Source organism: Benincasa hispida, chromosome 3, assembly GCF_027475165.1.
Source record: "Benincasa hispida cultivar pf3 chromosome 3, pf3_genome.v1.1, whole genome shotgun sequence".
Classification (NCBI taxonomy): Eukaryota; Viridiplantae; Streptophyta; class Magnoliopsida; order Cucurbitales; family Cucurbitaceae; genus Benincasa; species Benincasa hispida.
In genome coordinates, this window is record NC_143480.1 from 37,742,558 (window position 1) to 37,766,775 (window position 24,218).

The 24,218-nt window shown below is 34.4% G+C and overlaps 1 protein-coding gene and 1 long non-coding RNA gene across 6 annotated transcripts; one reads left to right on the forward strand and one right to left on the reverse strand.

The window, feature by feature from the left end:
• The first annotated feature begins 5,044 nt into the window (after positions 1–5,044).
• LOC120073786 (uncharacterized) lies at positions 5,045–7,369 on the forward strand. Of its 3 annotated transcripts, none has more exons than XR_016528774.1 (4): positions 5,045–5,429; positions 5,518–5,586; positions 5,772–5,839; positions 7,131–7,369. It is a non-coding gene; the product is annotated as an uncharacterized LOC120073786 (long non-coding RNA). The 3 variants fall into 3 exon arrangements; XR_016528773.1 differs by having other exon boundaries at positions 5,062–5,429; positions 5,518–5,688; XR_016528775.1 differs by having other exon boundaries at positions 5,068–5,429; positions 5,518–5,703.
• Positions 7,370–14,411: 7,042 nt separating this feature from the next.
• On the reverse strand, positions 14,412–21,260 carry LOC120072841 (Tetratricopeptide repeat (TPR)-like superfamily protein). 3 transcript variants are annotated; one of them, XM_039025359.2, is made up of 2 exons: positions 20,946–21,260; positions 14,412–16,063 (listed from the first exon to the last, which is right to left on the reverse strand). In XM_039025359.2, the coding sequence occupies exons 1-2, from the start codon at positions 20,972–20,974 to the stop codon at positions 14,536–14,538; spliced, it is 1,557 nt and encodes a 518-aa protein (XP_038881287.2). In that variant the 5' UTR covers positions 20,975–21,260; the 3' UTR covers positions 14,412–14,535. The 3 variants fall into 3 exon arrangements, with proteins under 3 accessions (XP_038881287.2, XP_038881286.2, XP_090167766.1); XM_039025358.2 differs by having other exon boundaries at positions 14,412–16,118; XM_090311640.1 differs by lacking the exon at positions 20,946–21,260 and having other exon boundaries at positions 14,412–16,437.
• Between the last annotated feature and the right edge of the window lie 2,958 nt (positions 21,261–24,218).

Sequence of the window (24,218 nt, forward strand, 5' to 3'; positions counted from 1 at the left end):
ATCGCTTAGATTTTTCTGAACGATCGTTTAGCTCTTGGAGTGTTGGTAAACGGTAGAGCAAAGAGTTTGTTTTATCGTGTAGACGATCGCGGGGTGCTTAGTACACGATGGTTGGAGAAGCGATGCTTTTCCGAGCGGTTCAAGACCCGGTTCGCCTGTTTGAACCAGAGACTCCTTGCCTTTGTAATAGTTAGCTTTTCTTTTATGTTCAAGGCAATTTTACCCGGTTCATCAACTTTTATTGCTTATACATGTGATGTATGGTACTTATATGTCAAAGTATTTGTCATATAGTTAAAACCCACCTTAGGTTGTGCAATTAATCATGCATCATATATTATAATTGTTATAATCGAGCATGAAGAAATTACTTGAAAGCACGCACATGCATCATGAAATATAAGAGTTATATTTTGCATGTAGTGAGCATTTTCATGAATCATCCTTTTATTATAAATGTTATAGTTTAAGGGTGAATGGAAGCATGTTTTGCTTGTTTCATTGCAGTTTTGTATAAGTGTTATATAAAAGAAGTAGCAATGAATGGACAATGCATTGAGCATGATACTTAGGTTGTTTATAAGTGTTATGAATGTCTTGCTTGTGTTAGCTTCGCATTGTGGTGGTTGTTTCCGTTTATAAGTGTTATAAAGGAAATTAGACCTAAAATCAATAATTCAGAGTTGCATGCGGACTTAGGGTGAACTCAATTTTTTAAAAAGGTTTTTAAAATTGGATTGAGATAGACCTAAGTTCAAATGGTTCTAAAGAGTTAAGTAATCTAGATTAATCTTTTAAAATCGGTTTAATAGGATTAAATTGGTTGAATAAAAGATTAAATTTGTTGTAAACCTATCTATAAGGGACCTTTTGTCTAAGGCAGGTTCTGGCTAGGCTAGGGTTCGTAAGTTGACGGAAACGTAACACCCCTACCTGGGAACTTACCTAGAAAGGTGAATTAGATAGATTTTTAACAAGCATGCGGCGATTTGGTCAAAGATTCCGTTAAAGAGTTTAATGGATGATGATCAAAAGTTGTTCCATTATCCAAGGTAAAAGTTACTCTTGGGGAAACCTAAAAGTCACTTAGTTAAAATCCTTAGCTGTTTTTTTTCTAAGTAAGCTAAACCCTAGGTTATAAAATACACAGTGGGAGGAAGAGGCGTATCAGATATATCTATGATTCCACTCACGTTTCTCCCTGTATGTTCACGCTGTGAGATTCATGCTTGGCCTCGTGGTGCCCAGGATGCATCCCCCTTTGGATGGTGTTTGCACGAGTCAACATCAAGGTAGACGGAGAGAGTGTTCATAGTAAGTGGGTGAAGGGTGTGTGTCAACACGTCCTATGGTCTCTGTCATTGGTTCACACCGTGAGATCATTCTGTACGTCCTCGTGTCACCTTCGGAGCGTCCCCCTTCGGATGGGTTTTGCGCAGTTGGTCAATATTAAGGTGAACTCCAGAAATGGATAGGGTCGCTTTAGGTTTTGCCCCAATCGGATTTTTTCCCCTTCGGATTGGCCTTTTGGGAAGGACCTCTAGAGCTTAAAATGACGGGTCACACTTACGGGAGATTGTTAAGTAAGTTAATGATCTCTTGGCCAAATCAATGATGGTTTGTCGTTATAGGAACAAAAGTTGTTCTGGTATTAATGACTGGTTGAGAACTTCTCAATTCAGAGGAAAGATAACTGACCACCTTTTGGCGGTTTTTTATCTTAAACCTTTGAAGCGTCATTGCAAAACTAGATGTCACATGGGGTTTATGTTAGTTTTGCTAAAACCTTATTGGATGTTGTTTGTTTTACAATGGGTATTTGCTTAAAACCTAACATAGGTCAATGTTTTTTTCTTTTCAGCAACTCGTTAGTATATCCGTTTAAAGCTTTTAAAAATGACCGATTACTTACAGTGGAAAGAATCGTGTGAAATGAATTTTGTGGCAAACGACCTCGATCCCACTACTCTCCAAAAGAGGAGACAGGACAGTAAATATGATTTATTGGTCTTGAAGACATGTCTGGTAGGGAATGATGATTCTGCCTGGATCTTCGATTCAGGTGCTACCAATCATGTCAGTTCTTCTTACCAAGGATTCAGTTCTTGGAAAACATTGCCACAGAGAGAGATGACTCTTCGAGTCGGTACTGGTGAGGTTGTTTCAGCTGTTGCTGTAGGCAGGCTGATGTTATTTACTGACAAGAAACGTTATTTGTTATTGGATAATTTTTTGTAGTTTCTAATATTAAGAGGAACTTAATCTCGGCTTTTTGTCTCATTGAACAAGGCTACACTGTCTCCTTTTCTTGGAATAAGGTGTTTATTTTCAAGAATGGAATGGAGATAGGTTATGGTTCAATAGAAAATAACTTATATGTACTAAGGTTGTTAGTCATAAAAGCCTTGTTTAACACTGAAATGTTCAATAGGGCAACAACAGTTAAAAGACCAAAAGTTTCTCCAAAGAAAAACGTCCATCTTTGACATCTTAGGTTAGGTCACATAAACCTCAATAAGATTTAGAAGTTGGTGCAAAGTGGACTTCTAAAGAGTTTAGAAGAAAACTCCTTGTCGGTATGTGAATCATGCCTCGAAGGCAAGATGACCAAACAACCTTTTACTGGAAAAGGTTACAGAGTCAAGGAAGCCTTGAAGCTTTTACATTCAGACCTCTGTGGTCCGATGAATGTTAGAGCTTGAGGTGGGTATGAATATTTCATCTCTTTCATAGATGATTATTCAAGGTTTGAGTATCTTTTCCTAGTGCAACGTAAGTCTGAAGCCCTTGACATGTTAAAGAAGTATAAGGCTAAAGTTGAAAACTTGTTACGTAAGAAGATAAAAACACTACTATTTGATCGTAGTGGAGAGTATATGGACCTCCAATTCTAGAACTATATGATAGAACATGGGATTGCATCCTAACTCTCGGCCCCTGGTACACTTCAGCAGAATGGTGTATCAAAAAGGAGAAAAAAATCTTGTTGGACATGGTTCGGTCTATGATGAGTTATGCTCATCTTCCAAACTCGTTTTGGGGTTATGCAGTGCAGACTACATGTTATATCCTAAACAACGTTCCCTGAAGAGTGTTTCTAAAACATCTTTTGAGTTATGAAAAGGCCGTAAAGGTAGTTTACGTCACTTCAGGATTTGGGGCTGTCCGGTACATGTGCTAGCGACTAACCCAAAGAAGTTGGAACCGCCTTCGAAGGTTTGCCTCTTTGTAGGCTACCCCAAGGAAACGAATGGAGGATACTTCTATGATCCAAGTGAGAACAAAGTGTTTGTTTCCACTAATGCTATCGTCTTGGAAGAAGACCACATGAGGGATCATAAGCCACGAAGTAAGCTCGTTTTACGTGAGATCTTTTAGTGTTACTAAGATTGCTAAGGGTTCAACAAAAGTTGTTGAACAGGCCGACAGATCAACAAGAGTTGTTGAGGTCGGGACGTTTAGTCAACCAACTCAAGAGTTGAGACTGCCTCGACATAGTGGAAGGGTTATGAACCCACCGGATCGCTACACGGATTTGACTGAAGCCCAAAACGTCATTAGGAATGATGGGGTCGAGGATCCGTTGTCTTTTAAGAAAGCAATAGAGGATGTTGACAAAGATAAATGGGGTAAGGCCATGAACCAGGAAATGGAGTCTATGTACTGCAATAACGTCTGGGAGCTTGTTGATCCACCTGATGGGGTAAGACCTATTGGGTATAAATGGATCTATAATCGAAAGAGAGGTGTAGATGGAAAGGTACAAACCTTTAAGGCTAGGCTCGTGGCAAAGGGTAAGTTTCTTCAGTCTACTGCTAAAATTCTAATCCCGACTCAAACGAAGCTATTTCGGAAGATTTGGAGCTTATTTGAGCCAAATGACACCAAAAGATCACTTAACAAAAAAGATCTAGGATGAATTACTACTTTTCCCTTCAAGAGGAACAATTCAACACACTTTAGTAATGCTTGCAGCGTCGCAACACTCCTCACAACACTAAGCCTGACGCTAGATCGATGCTTGAAGACATAATGCACCTATTTTCTGCAAAATAGGGCAGCATCACAATGCTTAACCCAAGGTCGTAACGCTTCGAAGATCCACGGGATAGTCCACGCGCCAATATCAAGTGAAACTTTTCTTGGCTTTTTTTATTTTTCAAGAATGCCAATATTCTTGATATTTCAAACATGTCAAGTGTCACTGTTCTTGACTTTTTTTTTCCTAGTCGAGAAACATCCATATTCTTGACACTGGATTCATTGACAGTTTTTAAAATGTCAAGAGTCAAATGTCAAGAAAAGTGACACTTGACATTTAAAAAAACATCAAGAAGCACTGTTTTTGTAGTAATGTAGAGCTAAGTATTTAAATGACAATGAGAGTATGAAGACATATGAGTTGGACTCTATTTCTTCATCCCTTGAGTTTGAGAACGATGATGCAGTGAAAATTTTACCTTTATTTTATTTTATTGAGTTTGCTATGATTGGTAGAGAGGAAAGAACAAATGGATTTTGAAAATTTAGCAATTATAGATGATTGTAATAGATTTTGTAACGAGGTTGGAACAAGAAAATTTTTGTAAATACAATTAAATGATTCAAACAAGGATTGAAAGATAAATTATAGGCATATAAGGAAAATACAGATGGAAAACAACAGACCTATAGTCTTTACAGGTTTCCCCATGCTCTTCAGACAATTTAATTCATTTGTTTTAATGAATAATTCATTTAAATATTGAAGTACGTCAAGGGTCATGCCCACGATATACCTTGGAGCAACATTGATGTTGTGAACATGTGTAACACCCCAAATTTTCACTTGTTATATAGTTTCCGTAATTTGACTAGTGGAGAGCATTTTTGGAATTTTGGAGTGCAAGTGTAAATGCGAGAATTTAATTTTTGACCTTACAAAATTATTCAATTTAGGAATTTATGGCAGGAACTAATCTCACTTTTTGGGAAAGAAAAGAAGTTAATAAAATAATGTGGAATAAGGAAAGTAATAAAATAAATTTAATTTATTTCTTTTTTTAAGTTTTAAGTTTTATTATTATTATTATTTTTTTATTTTTATATAAAAAAAAACCTCCTCCTCGTTCTTCTTCCTTACCGTGTCCCCCCCTCCCTTGAGAAAACCCTAACCGTCGTTGACACCAATCGTCGCCGCCTGCCGCCGAAGACCCACCCCAGGTTAGTCGTCGCCTCTTCCTCGCGTCGACGGTCTGAGTCACACGTACAAGCCCCAGTCGCTTGTCGTCGCTGTTGGGGTGCTGCTCGTCCGCCCGTGGGTCGCCGCTGCTTAGATCGGCGACAACGAACTCGAGCCCCAGCCATCGTGAATCCATCGACGCCCAACCTTGAGTTTTGAAGTCGCCAAGTTCCTAGTCATCTATAGTGCCAGAACATTAGAGTTAGTGGTAAGTTATTCGTTGATTTTTTTTTTACGATGGGTTTTGGATATCTTGGATGCGTATTAAGTTTCGATATTTTTGGTTGACGATTCAGTGTGATCGGAGTTTGGATTGGAGATTGGGTTGTTCCGAGTCGCCGTCAAGCAAGGATTGTGAGCAATTGGTGAGTTTAATTGGGTTCTTAACACCCTTCGTTTTGGCGTGTATCTACAGTCAATTTCGTGTCTGAAACTTGATTGTAGTTTGACTTGAGCAAACACTTCGAGTAAGTGTTTTGGAGGTATTGATGTGGATTTTTTTTTTGGGTTATATTCTTAGTATTGAAGTTTAATTTTGATTTTCACTTAGGGTTCGATTCAAAATTCTTTTAAGCAAGGAAGGAGATAAATTTGTTTCGTTTGAGCTCAAACTCTAAGGTAAGTAATCTTACTATTGGAATCACTTTTTTGCCAGGCGATACACTGTAGATTTAACATTGAGTATCCTATAGTAGTTTTTCTTTGATTAATTTTGATTGTTTTGAGATTGAATGGGCTGCTTATGAAGGACATATGAGCATGTGGTAATATATTGGAATATCATTATTTTTTAGCTCGATTTGGAATTTTATGAGTTATAGTAAATGATGATTGAGCATGACCCTTAAATTTTGAGTTAAGTAGCACTCCTATTAGAGTTCCTTAAAGCTAGATGAGCATTAGACATTTGTGGATTTATATAGTTATGCGATTTATTATGAGAATGTGTAGATTGTATGATATATATTACGAAATCCCGAAGACTACATTGTTTACATGATTTAGTGCATGAAAGTGATGTGCTACAGTTGATTCATTTAAAACTAGATTAAATATGTATGTTGAGGTTAATTAACATGAGATTGACGAAGAGGAGATTTTAGAGGATTTATGATTAGGTGAATGTTATATGTAATATGAAGTTAGATAAAACCCCATTTTCCTTTCTAGACTATGTGACTGCATGAAAGTAATGCACGTCCAAAGGTGCTAGTACATGAAAGAGATGTACTAGGGCTGGTGTGTATGAAAGTGATACATACCTAGAGGGCACTGGGGTGTACGAAAGAGGTACGTACTCGGTGGGTTTTGTGTATACGAAAGAGGTGTATGCCTAACCATGTGTACGAAAGAGGTACCATCCCTACATTTATAGAGAAAGTCTGGGGTGTACGAAAGAGGTACATGCTCAGTGGATTATGTGTATACGAAAGAGGTGTATACATAATTAGATGTGCGAAAGAGGTACATACTTAGTAGGTTAGGTGTATACGAAAGAGGTATATACTTAACTAGGTGTACGAAAGAGGTACACCTTCAGTGGGTTGTGTATATACGAAAGAGGTGTATACGTAACCATGTGTACGAAAGAGGTACACATTAAGTGGGTTTATGTTTATACGAAAGAGGTGTATGCATAACCATGCGTATGTAAGAGATTGTGTTTCCTTCGGGATTCACCAGAGGTTATGGGTCCTACAGGACTTACTAGAGGTAGTGGACATACTCAACTACAATAGGATGGAAATAAGTTTTTCATGTATATATGTATCCCATGAGACCTAGAGCAGTTTATATGTTCCACTAGAGATAGGCATCTAGAGGACATAGATGTCTAGCCTGACCCTAGTGGTAGGGTTACTTATTGAGTATTTCATACTCATTCTTTGTTTTATGTTGATGTTTTCAGGTGAGGGTAGAGATGCACCAGCGATGGCGCAGCGGAATTTGTGATCGTGCCACTGGGACTAGTTTTTACGCTTCCGCATCATGAAATTTAGAGTCCTTTTTTTTCCCTTAATGTTTAGGTTTACTATTTGGAACTTATTATCAAGGATTGTTTCTTTTATATACATTTAATAGCCTTTACGAATTATGGGTACCCTATTATTGTTTTAACAATTGCATTTAATAAATGACTTTTGAACTTCTCTTGTCTATTTAATATTTATTTCAACATAACTAAGCATCGTCTTAAATCCTATGCGCATTCATTTTAGTAACGGCCTAACCTAAGTCCTAGGGGTCGGGTCGTTACAACATGCCTTTCAATCTTTCTGGGATTCACTTGGTGCTTGTTTTGATAGAGTTAGATAATATGCAACAGAAGAAATTAGAATCAATAAGCACTCTAACTAAAATTAATTTGAGTTTAAAACATGCTACTCATAACTATATTATAAATGAGCTTGAGTTATACAATACCTTTGATGAACACTCCACTAATTCAACAAGAAATCCACGAATTTGAGCTTGAACCTTCTAGTAGGCCACCACCAAGATCTTCTCTACTAATCTCAAGTGAGGATTGTGTGGTGGAAACACTCGAATTAAGCTGAATTTAGGTGAATTTAAGAGAGGATAGATGGGTTTCTATTTCAGCAGCCTTTTGGTGTAAGTCTCAGCATGCATGTTGATTTCTCAGCATTGAGCTTCAATTTATATGCTCAAATACATGCATGGAGATGGAGTACATGGCAGCCAGCACCTGATTCAGAAATTTATTGAAATCAAAGTGGAACTGGGTGATTAAGCTCCTTAATCAACCTAGTGGATTTTTCAAATTTTGGAAAAATCCACTATGACTATTTTAATGTTATTTTAATTTAATCAATCAAATTGATTAAAATAATTTTTGTATTTAAATAACTGATTTATTTAAATTTTAGTTTTTATAATTAATTCAATTAATTAATAAAACTAATTTAATTAATTTACTATCTTAATATTAAATTAATAAAACACCAATTCTACTATAATCAAATCAATTTCATGTAATTAACATTTAAATCATAATTTAAATATTAATTGATTCTCCAAATTCGTTTAATTTTGATAAAATTAAACATTTCAATTGTATCGAATACAATTAACTGAAACCCTAAATTGAATTTGAACATTTCAAATTCATAACCCTAATTTCAAATCTCCTCTAAAATACTCAATTCATTAATCCAACTACAAATCATGAGCTCTAACGATTTGTAATTAATTGGTTGAACTCTTTAAACCAAATTAATTACTATTCGTTAACTATTAAGACATACTACTATAACTCAATAGTTGCACTCTCCTCACTGTAGATATATTTTTGTCCATTTTAACCATAATCAGTAAATCGATCTTTCACAGGTCATTCATATTTACAACTAGGTCAAAATTACCATTTTACTCTTGTAAATACATCTTGCTCCTTAAGCTCCCACTGACCCTCTATTGACCATTGATTTATAATACAACTTATAAATCATGTCCCTCTCTACCAAGAGAGGGTAGGCCTCGTTGTTCAAGAATAGACATTAGCACTTAAGAGAACAACCTATCTGCTAACCCTACGTTGGGTAGGAGTGAATTTCTCTTGCATAGCTATGTCCCCAACTATCTATCCGATCTTATCCCCAAAATGGGAGGCTTATTGAGCAATGTTGTTGGACTACTCTCACCTATGCCGATCAAAGGATAATTTCGAATAAACAAGAGTTCATATTTAGCTCAAGATTAAGATCAAGTCACCCTAAGTTATTTTAGTTTAAAATAGTTAGTTTTAACAATAAATGACCATTATAAAGAAAAGTGACTATTTCGAGGTCCAGTCTTATGCAAACTCATTGCATAGGATGCCTCCACTCACATGTCTCTACAAGAATGATTTGTGGATCACATCATTTGTATCAGCATACAAAATGGGCCGCATCTACAATTTCATCCATATATTTATAGACCATTTAGGCTATATACTATAACTTGATCCTATTATGTCACCACATAAATTTAAAGTATTCATGTTATAGTCATGGATTTTTTTATTGGATTTTCATGGAAGGATGCAATATCAATAGTAATTTATTGAATAAAAAAACTCAACAACATTTTTATTGATAAATAGAATATGTTAATAACATTTACAAACTGTGAGTCTAGGCTATTCTCGACATATTTATGCGGACTTCCAGGTTAGAGAATTAATCGTGTTTGATTCATTGATTGGATTACATACGAATGCAGACTTGGAATGTGAAATGAGATCAATGTGTGAAAATTTTCCTGGTTTGCTCTTTGTTGGTGCAATAATGGAGTCTAATAATCTTCTAGTGGATAGATGGAGTCTACGTCGAGATGATTTTGTGCCTCAGCAATATGAGAGTGGTGATTGTGGTATGTTAACGTGTAAATTTTTTGAATAAGATGTAACTGGGTCCAAAATGGACACCGTAACACAAGATAGGATGACATATTTTCGTAGACAATATGACATTTAGATTTGGGCAAATAGAGCATTGTTTTAGAAGTTTATAAACTTTTATGTAACTAATGGTTCAAGTGATGAAACTCTATAGTTGGCTTAATATGGTTTTTTTTGTTAAGAAGTTTGTGTTATGTAAAACATGCAAAATACACTCAATTCCAGGCTAGGTTCATGCATGTAGGTGCCAATTCCTGGCCAGGTTCATGCAAAACATACAACATGCACATAATTCTCGATCAAGTTCATGAATGTAGGTATCAATTCCCAGTCAGGTTCATGCAAAACATACAAAATGCATACCATTATCGGTTGGGTTTGTGTAAAACATATAAAATGCACATAATTCCCGACCAGGTTCATCCAAAACATACAAAATGCACACAATTCTTGGCCAAATTCATGCATGTAGGTGCTAATTCTCGGTCGGATTCATGAAAAACATACAAAATGCACACAATTCCCGGTCAGATTCGTGCATGTAGGTGCCAATTCCCAGCTGAGTCAAGTAAAACATATAAAATACACTAAGTTTTCGATTGGGTTCATGCATGCAAGCACCAGTTCTCGATCGGGTTCATGCAAAATAAGGATTAAGGTCATGGAAGTTTATATATATTCCCAACTGAGCTAGTCACTGGATATTACTGAGCCAAAAATCAACGACATACCAATAATATTAAAAAAAACGTAAAATTTTCTTTCTACCTATATTACTAGGCAACGGAGTAAGTGATAGGTTAAAATATGTAGGGGACAATGGACTGTCTGACTCCATCTTGCAATGTATTAGTCTAAATGTTGAAGGAATTTCTTCAATTCGTCGGATATATGAATTGTTTGGATGAAACTCTTGATTACTTGAACAACTTTGGAAGCATAGATACGTAAAGAGGTATTATTGAGACCTCTTCTCATGTGAAGAATGTGTGTTGATCTTTATCATTTCAAATTACAAATGTAGAGGTTTTGGACCTCAATTGAAGTATACATCTTATAACAAGATTATACTCAATTGAATTTCTACCGCTAATCCTATAAACTTTCGTCATGAATTCATTATACTTCGTTCCAATCTCTATGTCAAACCCCTGCAACTCTCCTCCATCGTAATATTTTTCCCTTTTATTTCAAACGTCGTCGAAACAGATCCAAACGAGAGGCATTTTCCTACAATTTATAAGAAAACGTATTAGTGTAGTTAAGAAAAAGTAAAATAAAAAATAAAACTATTTAAAAAGAACAACAACAACAACAACTTTACCTAATCGTACACCCGTCGGGTACAACACTAGGCCAAAAAACAATAAGCATACACTTCATACTCCCATACCCTCGATCGGGCCGGGGTTACCTTTATCGACCCCCGACTAGGCCATGTTCCTAGCACACGGCCTGGCCGGGTCGCTCCATACCTCCATACCCCGACCGGCCCATATCTTGTCCCTCATCTAACCTAGTCAAACATCTTCCTCGTTCGTTCACCCGATTTCTATCTCATGAAGCCCGCCTAGATAATTTCAACCTATTTCCATTGTACTCAGTGAAGCTCGACTGGATATCGTAAAAAAAGTTGTTCCATTTTTTTTCTTTTTTTTTTTAATTTTCAAATATACTTCTTTGAAATTTAAAAAAAAAAAAATTCAAATGGTCGCACCATACCCCCATACCCCCGGTCAGGCTCACACCGTGTCCCTCCTCTAACCCAGTCAAATAACACTCATATTCGTTTACCCGATTCCTATCCCATGAAGTTCGCTCGGGTAATTTCAATCCATTTCCATTGTACCCAATGAAGACCTAGTGAAGGCCAACCAAGTATCTTAAAAAAAAGGTTTTTTAAGTCTTTTTTTTTTCTCCTTTTCTTTTATTTTCAAATATACTTCTTTATGGCATTAGAAAAAAGAAACAAGCAAGCAAGCATCAATGAGAACAAATGAATTCTAACGTGAAAGAAATGATTGAACTATTCAATATAAAATGAAATACATACCTTCTTACGGAGTGTACAAAATCACAACTTCATGAAGCGTTATGGAAACAATTTGGTGAAGAGAATTTTTTGTGAACATAATATTTTTGTTGTGGGTTGTAAAGCAATTAATTTGGCAGAGAATATTTTGTGAATAGATTTTTTTTTTTTTTTTTTTTTTTTGTGGGTTGTATAACAATTAATTTGGTAGGTTGATTATTGAATTTAAAAGTGAGAATTTAATAAAGGATGGTAAAAGAATAATTGTACATAAAAAAAATTCCCATGCTTACATCATTTTCATCATCAAATGAGTAAAAAAAAAACTTTTTTTTTTCAAAAAGATGTCAAAATACAAAGTCAAATCCCCAAATGGTCTTTTTTGTCAATTTTTTGCCATGGGTACTCCATACAAAAGAAGATAGTTATAGCAAATGGTTCACAAGTGGAACTGTCAAATCCATAGTTCAATAAAGTGGGGTCAAGGTTGTTGATTTGGATGTTGCCCAAGGACCTCCATGCAATAATTATACTTCTATTGGGCTGGAAAAGTCCATGAAGTGGCTCAATAATGTATGATCTGCATGTAATAATCGTGCCACCACTAGGCCGTCCTGCATGGATACTCCATGGATTGACTGCAACTCAGTATACAATTCTATGCGACTATGCCTTGCCAATTCATCTTTCAGAATAGGTCATTGTCCAATATCTTGAATAGATTGTGCAGTGAGCTAAGAACCCTCTCGTATCACGACAGTGTAGTCTCCAAGTGATGATTGAGCCCTCCTACCCCTACTCGATGCACTACTCCCACCTGCTCTACTGCTTGGTGTGGTCGAAAGCTGGTCTTCTGACATAGGTGAATTAACCACTGGTGGATTCGAAATGTAGAAATTTTCAAAATTTGGAGACTGATTATTTAAATCCTCATGCTCCTCATCCACTGCATGCTTTGTTCCAATCTCGACTGGTGTGGTAGCCATCCCTCGGTGGCTCTATCTCTGCCGAAGATGATGGCTAAATCATACAAAAGGAGTGATTTGCTCATAAGAATAAAACATGCAAAAGGATGAAAGAATTATGAACATAGTCAACCTCACCGATCCTTCCCATCCATAATCATAACATAAACATAAGTATACACCAACAATTCTAATGAAATAAATCCAAAAAGCAGAAGTGAGTTACAATCACACCAAAACATATTACATAAAATACAAAACACAAAAATTTCTAAAACTAAAGAGGCCTCAAATACAAAATTAGATGAATCGATAAATACATCATCAAACAAGTTTTAGTTGGCAAACATACACATGTTTAACAAAGAAAGAGAATAGCAATGAAGAGGCAAATTTATAAGTTTTTAAAAAATATTTAGCAAAGAAAAAAATGAAACATATGTAATTAAAAATAATTCTTTTTTCCATGAAAGAAAAGTCAGTTGTAACTAGTGAAAAACAAATCTATGTAGGCCAAAATATCAAATAATTATATATTTGGAAAAAAGATTTCTCATCATCGACCTAAAAAACGATGACTAGTAAGAACAAAACCGAAAAATGCAAACCAAAGTAAGAAGAACAAATCTGAAATATAAAAAAAGAATCACAAAAGCATATCAGATCTGAAACATGCAATCCAAAACCAAATTAATAACAAAAAAATCCAACACGTTCAAGGGAAGGCAAAATAAGAATAAATCCAAAGAATGCAAACCAAAACCAAGAAGAACATATTCAAAAGTAAAAAAATCACGAAAGTAAATCAGATTGAAACATGGAACCCAAAACAAATTAGGAACAGATTCAACACATTCGAAGGAAGGCAAAATAAGAACAAAGCATATTTGGAAAAGTCAAAACCAAAGTAAGAACAAATCTGAAGTATGCAAGCGAAGAAATAATAGATCCAACTCATTTTTTTTTTAAAAAAAAAAGGACGAAATACGAACACATTTGAAGCATGTGAAACAAACCAAAATCAAATCTAATTAAAATTATCATCATCGGCCTCAAAGGTAAGAAATTGACCTTTTTGTGGGAAGGAGCTCTCCCCTACCAAACTTCGAACGTCAGAAGACCCCATCCTACCAAGCTCTTGACAACGGCAAGAGAAGTAATTTTTGATCGTTGGAGCAACTATAGTTTTTACTTTTTTAGGTTAATAAAACTTTTGGTGATATCTTCACCAATAAGAAATTCACTAACCTTTTTGTGGGAAGGAGCACACCCCTACCAAACTTCGAAACGTCAGAAGACCCCATCCTACCAAGCTCTTGACAACGGCAAGAGAAGTAATTTTTGATCGTTGGAGCAACTATAGTTTTTACTTTTTTAGGTTAATAAAACTTTTGGTGATATCTTCACCAATAAGTTTCATAATAATATCCTCTCACTAACCTCAAATCCCACACATTAAAATTTTATGTCCAATGAAACTATAATTTTTCTCAATTTCTTGTCTTGCAGATTTGTAAATTTTTAGAAAATATCAAGTCAAGAAGTTATTAGGCATGATATTTAAAAATTAAAAAAAAAAAAAAAACTAAACTATTAGACATAAAAATTGAATGCTTAATGACGGATTCTACACCTTTTAAAGTCTAAAGATGAAGTCCTTAACAAAATTGAAAGTTAAAACTTATTAAACACTCCTTAAAGTTTACGGACAAAATGATATAAACCTAAACTTCTTATTTAATCAAAACTTTATTAAGGTCTAAAGATGAATAACCAATTTTTTCTGAGACATTTAAAAAATAATATTCTTATATTGACAAAATTTGTATAAGTCATCTATAAATAACCTTCATGGCATAATCAACCCTACATTTCAAGTTATCTTCGGAAGAAATAAACAAACAAGTTTCAGCTTTCAGGATGTTGCTAGGAAAATATCATCAACTTCGTCCTCCACTTCATGAACATATCCTATAAATCTCATGTGATTCATTATGCCATCCATGAGACCGAGAATCTCAACCATTACAGGGTTTGACTTATCTTCTGCTTTGAATCTGTAAACTTTATTCTGAATCTCAATCCAGCTGTATCCAGGTGTAGTCTTCAGCCCTTTGTCTTTCATCATCTTCCTCAATCTTGCAGCATCATTCAAGTACCCTGCTTTTGCATACAGATTAGCCATTTGCAAGTGTGTCGATGCGCAATCGGGTTGCAACAACAATCTACTCTCTGCAGCCTTCAATCCTATCCAGACATTCCCATGAAGCCTGCAAGCAGAGAGAAGTGATCCCCAAACAATTGAATTGGGAGATATGGGCATCTCCTCAATGAAGTTTTGAGCCTCTTTTAGTAGTCCAGCTCGGCCAAGCAGATCGATAACACATGCATAATGATCCAATTCTGGTTTCACACCGAGCTCGACCATAAGATTGAAGTAGTATTTGCCCTCTTCCACAAGCCCTGCATGTCTACATGAGGACAGAACACCAAGGAAAGTGATGGCATCGGCTTCCACTTGCTTCTGCTTCCTCATTGTTATATAAAGATCAATGGCTTGCAGAGAAAGTCCATGCTGAGCATAACCTGCAATCATGGAATTCCATGAAACAATGTCTTTGACTTCCATGGCTTCAAATATGTATAATGCAAAGTTAAGAGCTCCACATTTACAGTACATTGAGATCAAAGCATTTGCAACATGGAGATAAGAATCAAAGCCCATTTTGAATGTTTGACAGTGGAGGCTTCTTCCTAATCCAAGGGCTCCACTGCCAGTGCAAGCGCTCAATATGGTGGCAAAAGTAAATTCATTGGGTTGCAATGCCATTCTTTTCATCTGTTGAAAAAGCTTCAAGCACATATCAACATGCCATTCCACAGCAAACCCAGAAATAATGGCTGTCCATGACACAACATTTCTCACAGGCATTTCTTCAAACACCTGATATGCATTACTCAGCTCCCCACATTTCCCGTATAAACTCACCAGCGAACTTCCTACATACACATTAGCAATAAACCCAGTTCGTATCGCCACAGAATGATACTGAATTCCACCACGAAGATTGAGCTGAGAACTGCACAAACTCAAAACGCTGGATATATCGTTCGCATCAAATTTAAATCTTCCTGCGAATAATTGCAGATCCCAATGACCAGATTCACGTTCTTGATAAAGAACAGAGGAGGAATCCTTGGATGGAACAATTGAATGAGAATCAAAACCGTCGGAAAGGGTCTGAGATCGACATTGATCCGAATCTGTTTGTAAAAAGTCCTGAATGAGGCGAAGATGGGTTTGGCGATTTTCATTGGCGAAATTTCCCTTTGGAGAAATGAGGTCCAATAGTTTTGGAGGTTTAGGTAAGTTCGTGGACGATTGGATTTTGGGTTTGAAGTTAGAGAAAAGCCTTATGGAGGGTACTAAGTGGAAGCCATGCCTGTAAAGAAGTGCAGAAGATTGAGATATCTCGAAGACCATACGAAGAAGACGAACTGTCATTACAAATAACAGCCCATGAGGCTAGTAGCAGTCAGCCGAATTACACATAAAAAATGTCAAAGATAAAATGGGTTCGCCCGATGATGAGCCAAATCAGATTCGAGTGAAATTATTAAAAAAAATTTTGCATAGATAGAATGTAATTTTTCGCTCTGCAATACAAACTGAACAGAGAGAGGAAGAAGAAAATGGTTGGAACTACTCGTGTGGACTCGTTGAAACTAGTGCATGGTCTTGTTGAAGTTGGTCACTTCGGATAAGAAGAGCACTAGAAGAAGAGATAAAGATCATTTTGTAAAATTGTTCGACGATGAGATAAGTAAAAGGTCAAAATTCTTAAGTTTTAAAAAGTGGAAAAAAAAAATCATTTTTGACCGAATTTATCTTTTAATCAATTTTTTCCAATATAATTGAAGAAATGATGCATAGAGTAGGTTAGGAATGCATTTTCAAGTGTTTAATTAAAAAATAAGTCATTTTGAAAAAAATTGAAAAATTTTACAACCACTCAAAATAGCTTTTCTAATGTATTTTTAATGATTTTTGTTAAAAATGTTTAAATAGAAATGAGTTTTTTAAAAATATTTTTTTCTCAAGTCAATCAAAATGGACTCTTAATTACAATCTTGGGAGGCAAAATTGTTTAATCTTCAGAGTATTGCATTTCAACGAGATAGTCATTGAATGGCAAACAACAATTGACGCACTCCAAAGCCTTTTGATAGCAAAGAGACATTTGTTAAAATTGCTTTAAGTGCCAGATTGAGGACAAAACAACTAGCTTTTAAGGGAATGACCGAGTTAAATAGGGTGCAAAGTAAAGTCTACAAACAAAGTTCTCTTATGTGCCCCCATTGGTAAATGAGATTTATGACATGTTGGGAAGCAATTAAAAAATTGATTATAATCATTTTTAATTTTCAAAATCATTTAAAAATTGTTTTTAATTATTCAAATCAATTTTAATAATATAAAAATGTATTTAACAGTATAAAATTAAATATGGAGTTGATTTTGGTTGATTAAATGTATGTTTTAGAATGATTTTGAATACGATAAAAGTGATTTTGATCATTTTAAAATCACTCATAAACATGTACTTAGAAGAGTGATTGCAGTTGATATAAAAGAGAAGCCACTACCGCTAGAAGAGAAGGAAGAAATGAATTAGGGTTGAATTATATCCTTAAATATGAAGGACAAATATGGTATCTCAAAATCTAAAATAAAATTAGAATGTATTCGGAGGGAACCATTCCTTGATTATCATCTCCAATCAAATCACCAACCAATTGATACTTCGAATAATTAATTTGTAGTGATTTCAGATTTTTCTAGAAAAATCAAATTTATATAGTTGTCGTTAGGAAACATCAACTTTTTATATAAATAGTAATAATAAAATAATTTTGACATGGCCAAAATCACTCACAAACATAGTCAAAAGGTGGGTTGAAATAATTTTGAGCTTGTAATTGTAGTTTGAGGGTTTTTGTTTTTAATTTAATTTTATGAATGGCCCAATTTACACTGCATTAATGTTGAGTGACTCGAATTTTGAAAATAATGAATATTATCTTTTGCTTACATTGCATACCATACCATATAGATCTCGCTAATTTCTCTGTCTCTCTCGCTTGCACTCCTCCCTTAGATCTTAACACTCATGTTTTTCTTTCTCCTCTTCAAACACTAGAAGAAGAGCAAATCTTTGTGTTTCTCCTTCAATCCTCATGCTCGCGATAAATAGTTGGAAGGCTCCTAGAAGCACGAGCGTGAGGGTTCGTCAAAGTGAGTGATAAATGATCAATTCATAGCCTAAAGCATGAGTGTGAGCATTTGTCGAAGCAGGTGATAAACGGTCGGACGATGGTCACAACCCCAAGCGAGAGAGGAAGAGAAGAAGGAAGAAACGCAAGGGAGAAAAAGGGAATAAGGCAAAGCGAGCGCAAGGATGAGAAATGAGGGTGAGCAAGAAGGATAGAGAAAGTAGCGAGCGTGATCTAAATGATATGTGACTTAGGAAAAAGTTAATATCTATTATTTTCAAAATTCAAGTCATCAATGTAACGTAGATATGGCCATTCTTACAAAAAAAATATTATTTAAAAAAAGAAAAAAAAAAAAAACTCTAGTTTAAGGCATTAACAAAAACAAGGCTAAAGTATAAAATGAAATTACCTTTGAACTTTGTCATTTGTTTTAAAAAATATGTTCTATTCTTTCAATATCAAATGAAATATTATTTTTTTTTATAGATGTTTCAAAACTATCTTAAAAGAGAGATTTATCAAAATTTTATATGGACAATGGGTGGTGGTGTGACCAGAAACAATGTGGCATCATATGGCCTTAGTTTTCTTTCCGAGTCCCTACCACACCTTTTAGGTTTTAATTTTTGTCCCAACGAATTCTTACTATCAAATCGTCAAGCCCTGTCATCCCTTTCTTATTATTTGCTAATGACCATTCTAGTTTTTTGCAAAGCCTTCGACCTTGAAGTATATTTTTCAGAAGTTTGAAGATGCTTCAGGAGTTAAAGTTAATTTTGACAAATCACATTACTTTTTTCGCCAAATGTAAACCAAGATAGAGGCAACTTCTTTAATTCTTAATCTCAAATTAATTAATTAATTAATATTTTGATGATAACAAATATATTTTTGTTCATTAACAATTTTAGTATTTTGAAGTATCTATTGCGTAGAGATCGAAAAAAAAATCCAACATAATTTGAATCGCTCAAATCGGAGAAGATACAGTCAAAACAAGCTTAACAGAAAAATCTCCAGATGATGTGGCAAATTTTTTCATCAAAGTGGACTAATTGAGATGTGCAATGGAGAAATGACACATGATGGACTTTTAATTTTTTAATTGGATTTTTTTAAAAAAATGAATTTAATATTATTTTATGTTTGTGTTAGTTTTGGACATGATGTTCATTTGCTTTTTTTGCAAATGATTTTAAAAGATATACATCATTATATTATTTTTTGTTTGTGTCAGTTGAATTTAAATCTCCACCATTCAATTTTCTTTTACCAACATCCAATGACCCAAATTAAATTTGGATTTCACCATCCTCCTTCTCTATTTAAACATATTTTCTTCTCCAAATTAATACAACAATACATTATTTTTTAATCTTCCATAACTCACAGCCACCATTGTTATTCTCTCTCTAAGTTTCAATTTTATTCTTTTCATCTTCTTGCGAGAGATATTTTATATTGTGAGAATTGATTCATTGAGCGCTAAATTTGTAAAATCACTCTTTTAAAGAGTTTGTCGAGTGTACTATTTATTTTTCCAAATTATTGTAATGGTTGCTCTTAATCCCAAAAAAAGAGTCTTAACGATTTGAAAAATGATCGGGTTTGTTCTTGCGTCTAGAAAAAGAACGTCGTATGATTCAATTCTTAGTCGTGGGTAACATACCAAGAGAAGCTTGGGAATTGGATGTAGGCCGGTTTTTTCGAACCACTATAAAATTTTCAGTGTCTCTATCCCTCTCCTATTTAATTTTGCAATTAATTTGTTCTTAACTTTATTACTTGAAATTATTTGTAATTTTTGTTCTTAAATTTAATTGTTCATATATGATTATTTTGATTGGTAGTTCTTAAATAAATAAATCAATAAATATATATATATAATCCTTTTATTAGATTTTAAAATTGTACTTTAAAGTATGATGGTTAATTTCTTGTTTAATTCAAGGTGAAATTATTTGTATAAATTTATTATTAAACACTACTACAAAAACTATATTACTTAATGTTTTTTCGCAGTCAGGTATCAGTAAAACGTCAAAAGAATGAGAGAAATTTTTTTATGCCTAAAAGCATCGCGCTATAATTTACCATGTCAAGTATATGAGAACTTTTAACTTATTTTAAGTGTGAAGTATCTAAATTATTAGCATTTATTATAGATCAAATTTTTCATTGCTTGACATTTTTTAGTTGTCAAATGTAATTTCTTCTTAGTTGTCAAACGTAGTCTTTAGTTGTTCGAATGGATCCAGAAAGTTTTAGAAAAAAATGTGGTTTGAACTTTACCATTAACCCCAAGTTAGAATGTTCAAATCAATCGTCCACTTCAAATCTTTCCCCTCAAATACTAATTTGTTCATTTAAATTGCTATTTTGCTCATTTGAAAGAGCAAGAAGCCATGATAGATTAAAGGCGCTTAGCTCAACTAGCTTCGAAATACAATCCATAATCCTTCACAAAGCAGTTCAAGTGCATTGTATGCATCTCAATATATAGGTTATAAAAATAAAAGAAATGCAAAATATTGTCTTATAAAACTGTTGAACGATTTTGCGAGATTAAAAATAAAAGGGACAATAACCCAGTAAAAATTAGATGAGTTAGATTCATGGGTCAGTAAAATCATATGAAATTGAAGTGATTAGGAGTTGTAATTTTCAGTTTTTGATGCATTGTAGTGGCTTTACTAATTCAAATTACACTGAAATGAGTCAGTTGTATGAAAAATACAAGGGCCAGGGTCTGTTCTATACATCCTTCATCCACGGTCTGTTTGATAAAGTTCCATGTGGCTTCTTGGTTTGTTTTTTTCCAAAGATTTTTGCATTTGCTTGTTCTGTGAGATGGTATCTGGTTGAAGAGTTTTTTGTTATTGTTGTTTAATTTATGTTTAAGCTTTAGATGCTACTCTCATTGCTGGGACTTATAAATTCACATCTAATGGAGTAGTCAAACCACTACAATGTATTTTAGGAAGAAGAAAGCAATGGATTTTAGGAAGAAGAAAGCAACTAAAATGGAAATGTGCGAATTGAACTTACAGGGGGTTTGCAGGTCGAAGCAGCAACATAGAACCATCAGCGGCAGCGTAGAACCACCGGCAGAAAAATCACAACGTAGAACCACCAGCAGAAAATTCTCTTCTCCACAGCGTGAAGGGACCGATTTGGATGTGTTGATTTGGGGTTCTACGCAAACCCTAACTTTTGGGTACAATCGCACGGGAAGAAGGAAAGCGTTTTGGGTGTGTTGATTTCATGTGTGTCGATTTGGGCGTTCTAAATAAACTCTAACTTTTGGGTGTGTGGAGATTTTGTAGACGGAAGAAAAATCGAGTGCGGGGATGAAGAAGAAATTAAAACAAAGCCAGTGCCTAAATTAATTAAAAATGCAAATTATACTTGACTTTTTAAAAATGACAAGAAAATAACAATTAAACTTGACGTTTTTTAAATATCAAGTATTGTGTCAGCATGAAAAAAAATTGAAAAAATACGCCAACCACTTGTTTTTTTTTTTAACATTTTCTTGACGTTTTTTCTTTAAAATGACCTATTACTTGACATTTTTTCAAAATGTCATGTAATTTAAAGTTGCAAACGTCAAGTATTATTGTTTTTGTAGTAGTGAAATTACTTGTTAGCAAAAAGTTTGTTAATTTGCATAATCGGGCCCACTTAGTGAAAAAGTTTTAATTAGTTTGAATAAACCCTATTCACCCCCTGGAGTTGTCATATATGAAGCATAAACACAGATACGGCTACATGATACGGATACGATTGGATATGGCAATTCGTCAATTTCTAAAAAACTAAGATACGGATACGTCAAGAATGTGTCATTTTTTTAATATATATATTTTTAAAAAATGAGGATACTGATACGTTGAAGATACATTTTCTTTTTCTTTAAAAAATCTACAAACACTGAAATACAATACAAAAATAAGCAACATCTAAGATGTTGCAGTACAATAGTTAATAAAATGCAATAGAAAAATTACTCATATTGCAAAGAAGAAGAAGATAGGAGGGAGAATATGAAGATAAACGAAGAACTTCTTCATTGAATTATTGAAGATATATGAAGATATCCAAATGGTTTATATTTTGGTGTAGGAACTCAAATGTGAAAATGGAGATTAGATGATTCTAGTCTAGGGTTTGGTTCATTATTTATTTATTTTTCCTTTTAATTTTGGACTCGAATAGTGAGCTTTTTACATAGGTTGTCTAGTTTTAGATTGGGAAATATTAGATGAGTTGCTTGTCTTTTTTCTTTAAAAAAAAGTACGCGTAGAAATAGATACGTCAAATTGCGTGTCATATCTGTGAAGTATCTGGAAGTATCGGTATCTGATACGTATCTAATACGGATTCTTTGCCTCACATGAAGTATCTCTTGGGTTTTGTGTCCTAAAACTCGTGGTATGTAAACAATGGAACTTATTCTGAAAATTCAATAAAGGTGTTATTGAATAGATCTATTGCTTGGATAGAAATCCAATAAACCTGAAAGTCCCTTGACTATTGGATGAGTACTTAAACTTTATGTGGAGACATAAAGGTAGATCAGGTTCGAGTAAATAGTCAAAATGATCTATAATATATGGATAAGGTTAGGTACCTTATTCTGGTAACACTATTGGATGTAGTCTGCTCTGTAGTTGTTACAAGGAGTTATAAAGTGCAACAAACGAAGTGATCCTAATTCGTTCATGTTGGACATGAGGAGTGGGGGTGTCCTTGTACAGAAGGGTTTGTACAAGATCGAACCACGAAATGAGTCACTCTTACTTTATAACCCTATTTACTGTTTAAGAATGACTATCTCAAAGCGATGACTTAGGTAACTTGACCTTAATCTTGAGCTAATTATGAACTCCTATTTATTCGGGATTACCCTTAGATTTGAGGGTTGGCTCAACAGCGCCGACTCAATAAGACTCCCATTTTAGGAGTAAGACTGGATAAATAGTTGGGGACATAGGGTACAAGAGAAAATTCACTCCTACCCGTTTTTAGGGATAGTAGAGAGGTTGTTCCCTTAAGTGTTGATTATGGGTCTTGAACAAGGTGCCCCACCCTCTCATTGGTCCGAGAGGGACTCGGTTTTGTTGATCGGATCACAAAACAATTGTTCATTAAGGGATCGGTGGGGACTTAAGAAACAAGAAGTAATTTCTGGGGTAAAATAGAGTTTTTACCCAACTGTTATTATGAACAACCTGTGAAGGGTTGACTTACTAATCATGGTTATATCAAATGGACATAATATATCTACAGTGAGGAAAGTCCAACTATGGGTTTTAGTGGAGTGACTCATTAGTTAACGAATGGAGGTTAAATCAGTCTAATGAGTTTAATCGATTAATCTTGGATTGTTGGAGCCCATGATCTGTAGGTCCACGATGTCTCCCTACTAGCTCGTAAATGGATAAGCTCTAGAATAACGTGATAAGGTAATTTGAGTGTTCAAATTAGAATCAAATGGAATTTGGAGATAGCTCATTGCTACAACCTAAAATGAAGAACATCTTCTTCATCCGAATTTTTCATGAAAAATTCTATCAGTTCATCATCTTTAATTCACTCTAATCTCTTCAATATTTTACAAACTATCATGCAAAGAGATTTCTTGCATGGAATGCAGCTCATGCTTGGAGTAAATGAAGGAAGAGGTGGATTTCATTGTGAGCTAGTTAAAGATGAACTTGAAAAACTCATTATTCAATTTTTAGTGTAATTTTTCAATTTCCAAAATCCAATTTTGATTTTAAAATCATATTTTATTTCTAAACTCAAAATTTATTAATTTTACAAATTAATTTCATAAATTAATTTTCTAATAAAATTAATAAATAATTATTTAAATAATTTAAATAATTCTAATTAATTTAATATCCAATATTAAATTAATTTTTACACAATTTCATCTTCAAATATTTAAATCATATTTAAATATTATTTCTCCAAATTCATTTAATTTTAATTTTTGAACACTTCAAATTAATTTATCATGTTATTTTAGAGCTTGTCCGTTTACGAGCTAGTAGAGGGACCTCATGGACCTATAAATCATGGACTCCAATGATCTAAGATTAATCGACTAAACTCATAGACCGATCTGACCAATCTAACTTAACTAATGGGTCACTTCACTAAAGCCCATAGTTGAACTCCCTTCACTGTAGATATATTATGTCCACTCGATATAACCATGATTAGTAAGTCAACCCTTCACAGGTTGTTCGTAATAACGGCTGGGTCAAAACTCTGTTTTACCCCCGAAATTATCTGTGTTCCTTAAGTCCT

Coding starts and splice junctions, on each gene's coding strand:
- LOC120072841 (XM_039025358.2), bottom strand. CDS start 20,982: ATGGTTCTATGTTGCTGCTTCGACCTGCAAACCCCCT. Junction 16,119..20,945: donor CTTCGACCTGCAAACCCCCT/GTAAGTTCAATT, acceptor TTGTAATGACAG/TTCGTCTTCTTCGTATGGTC.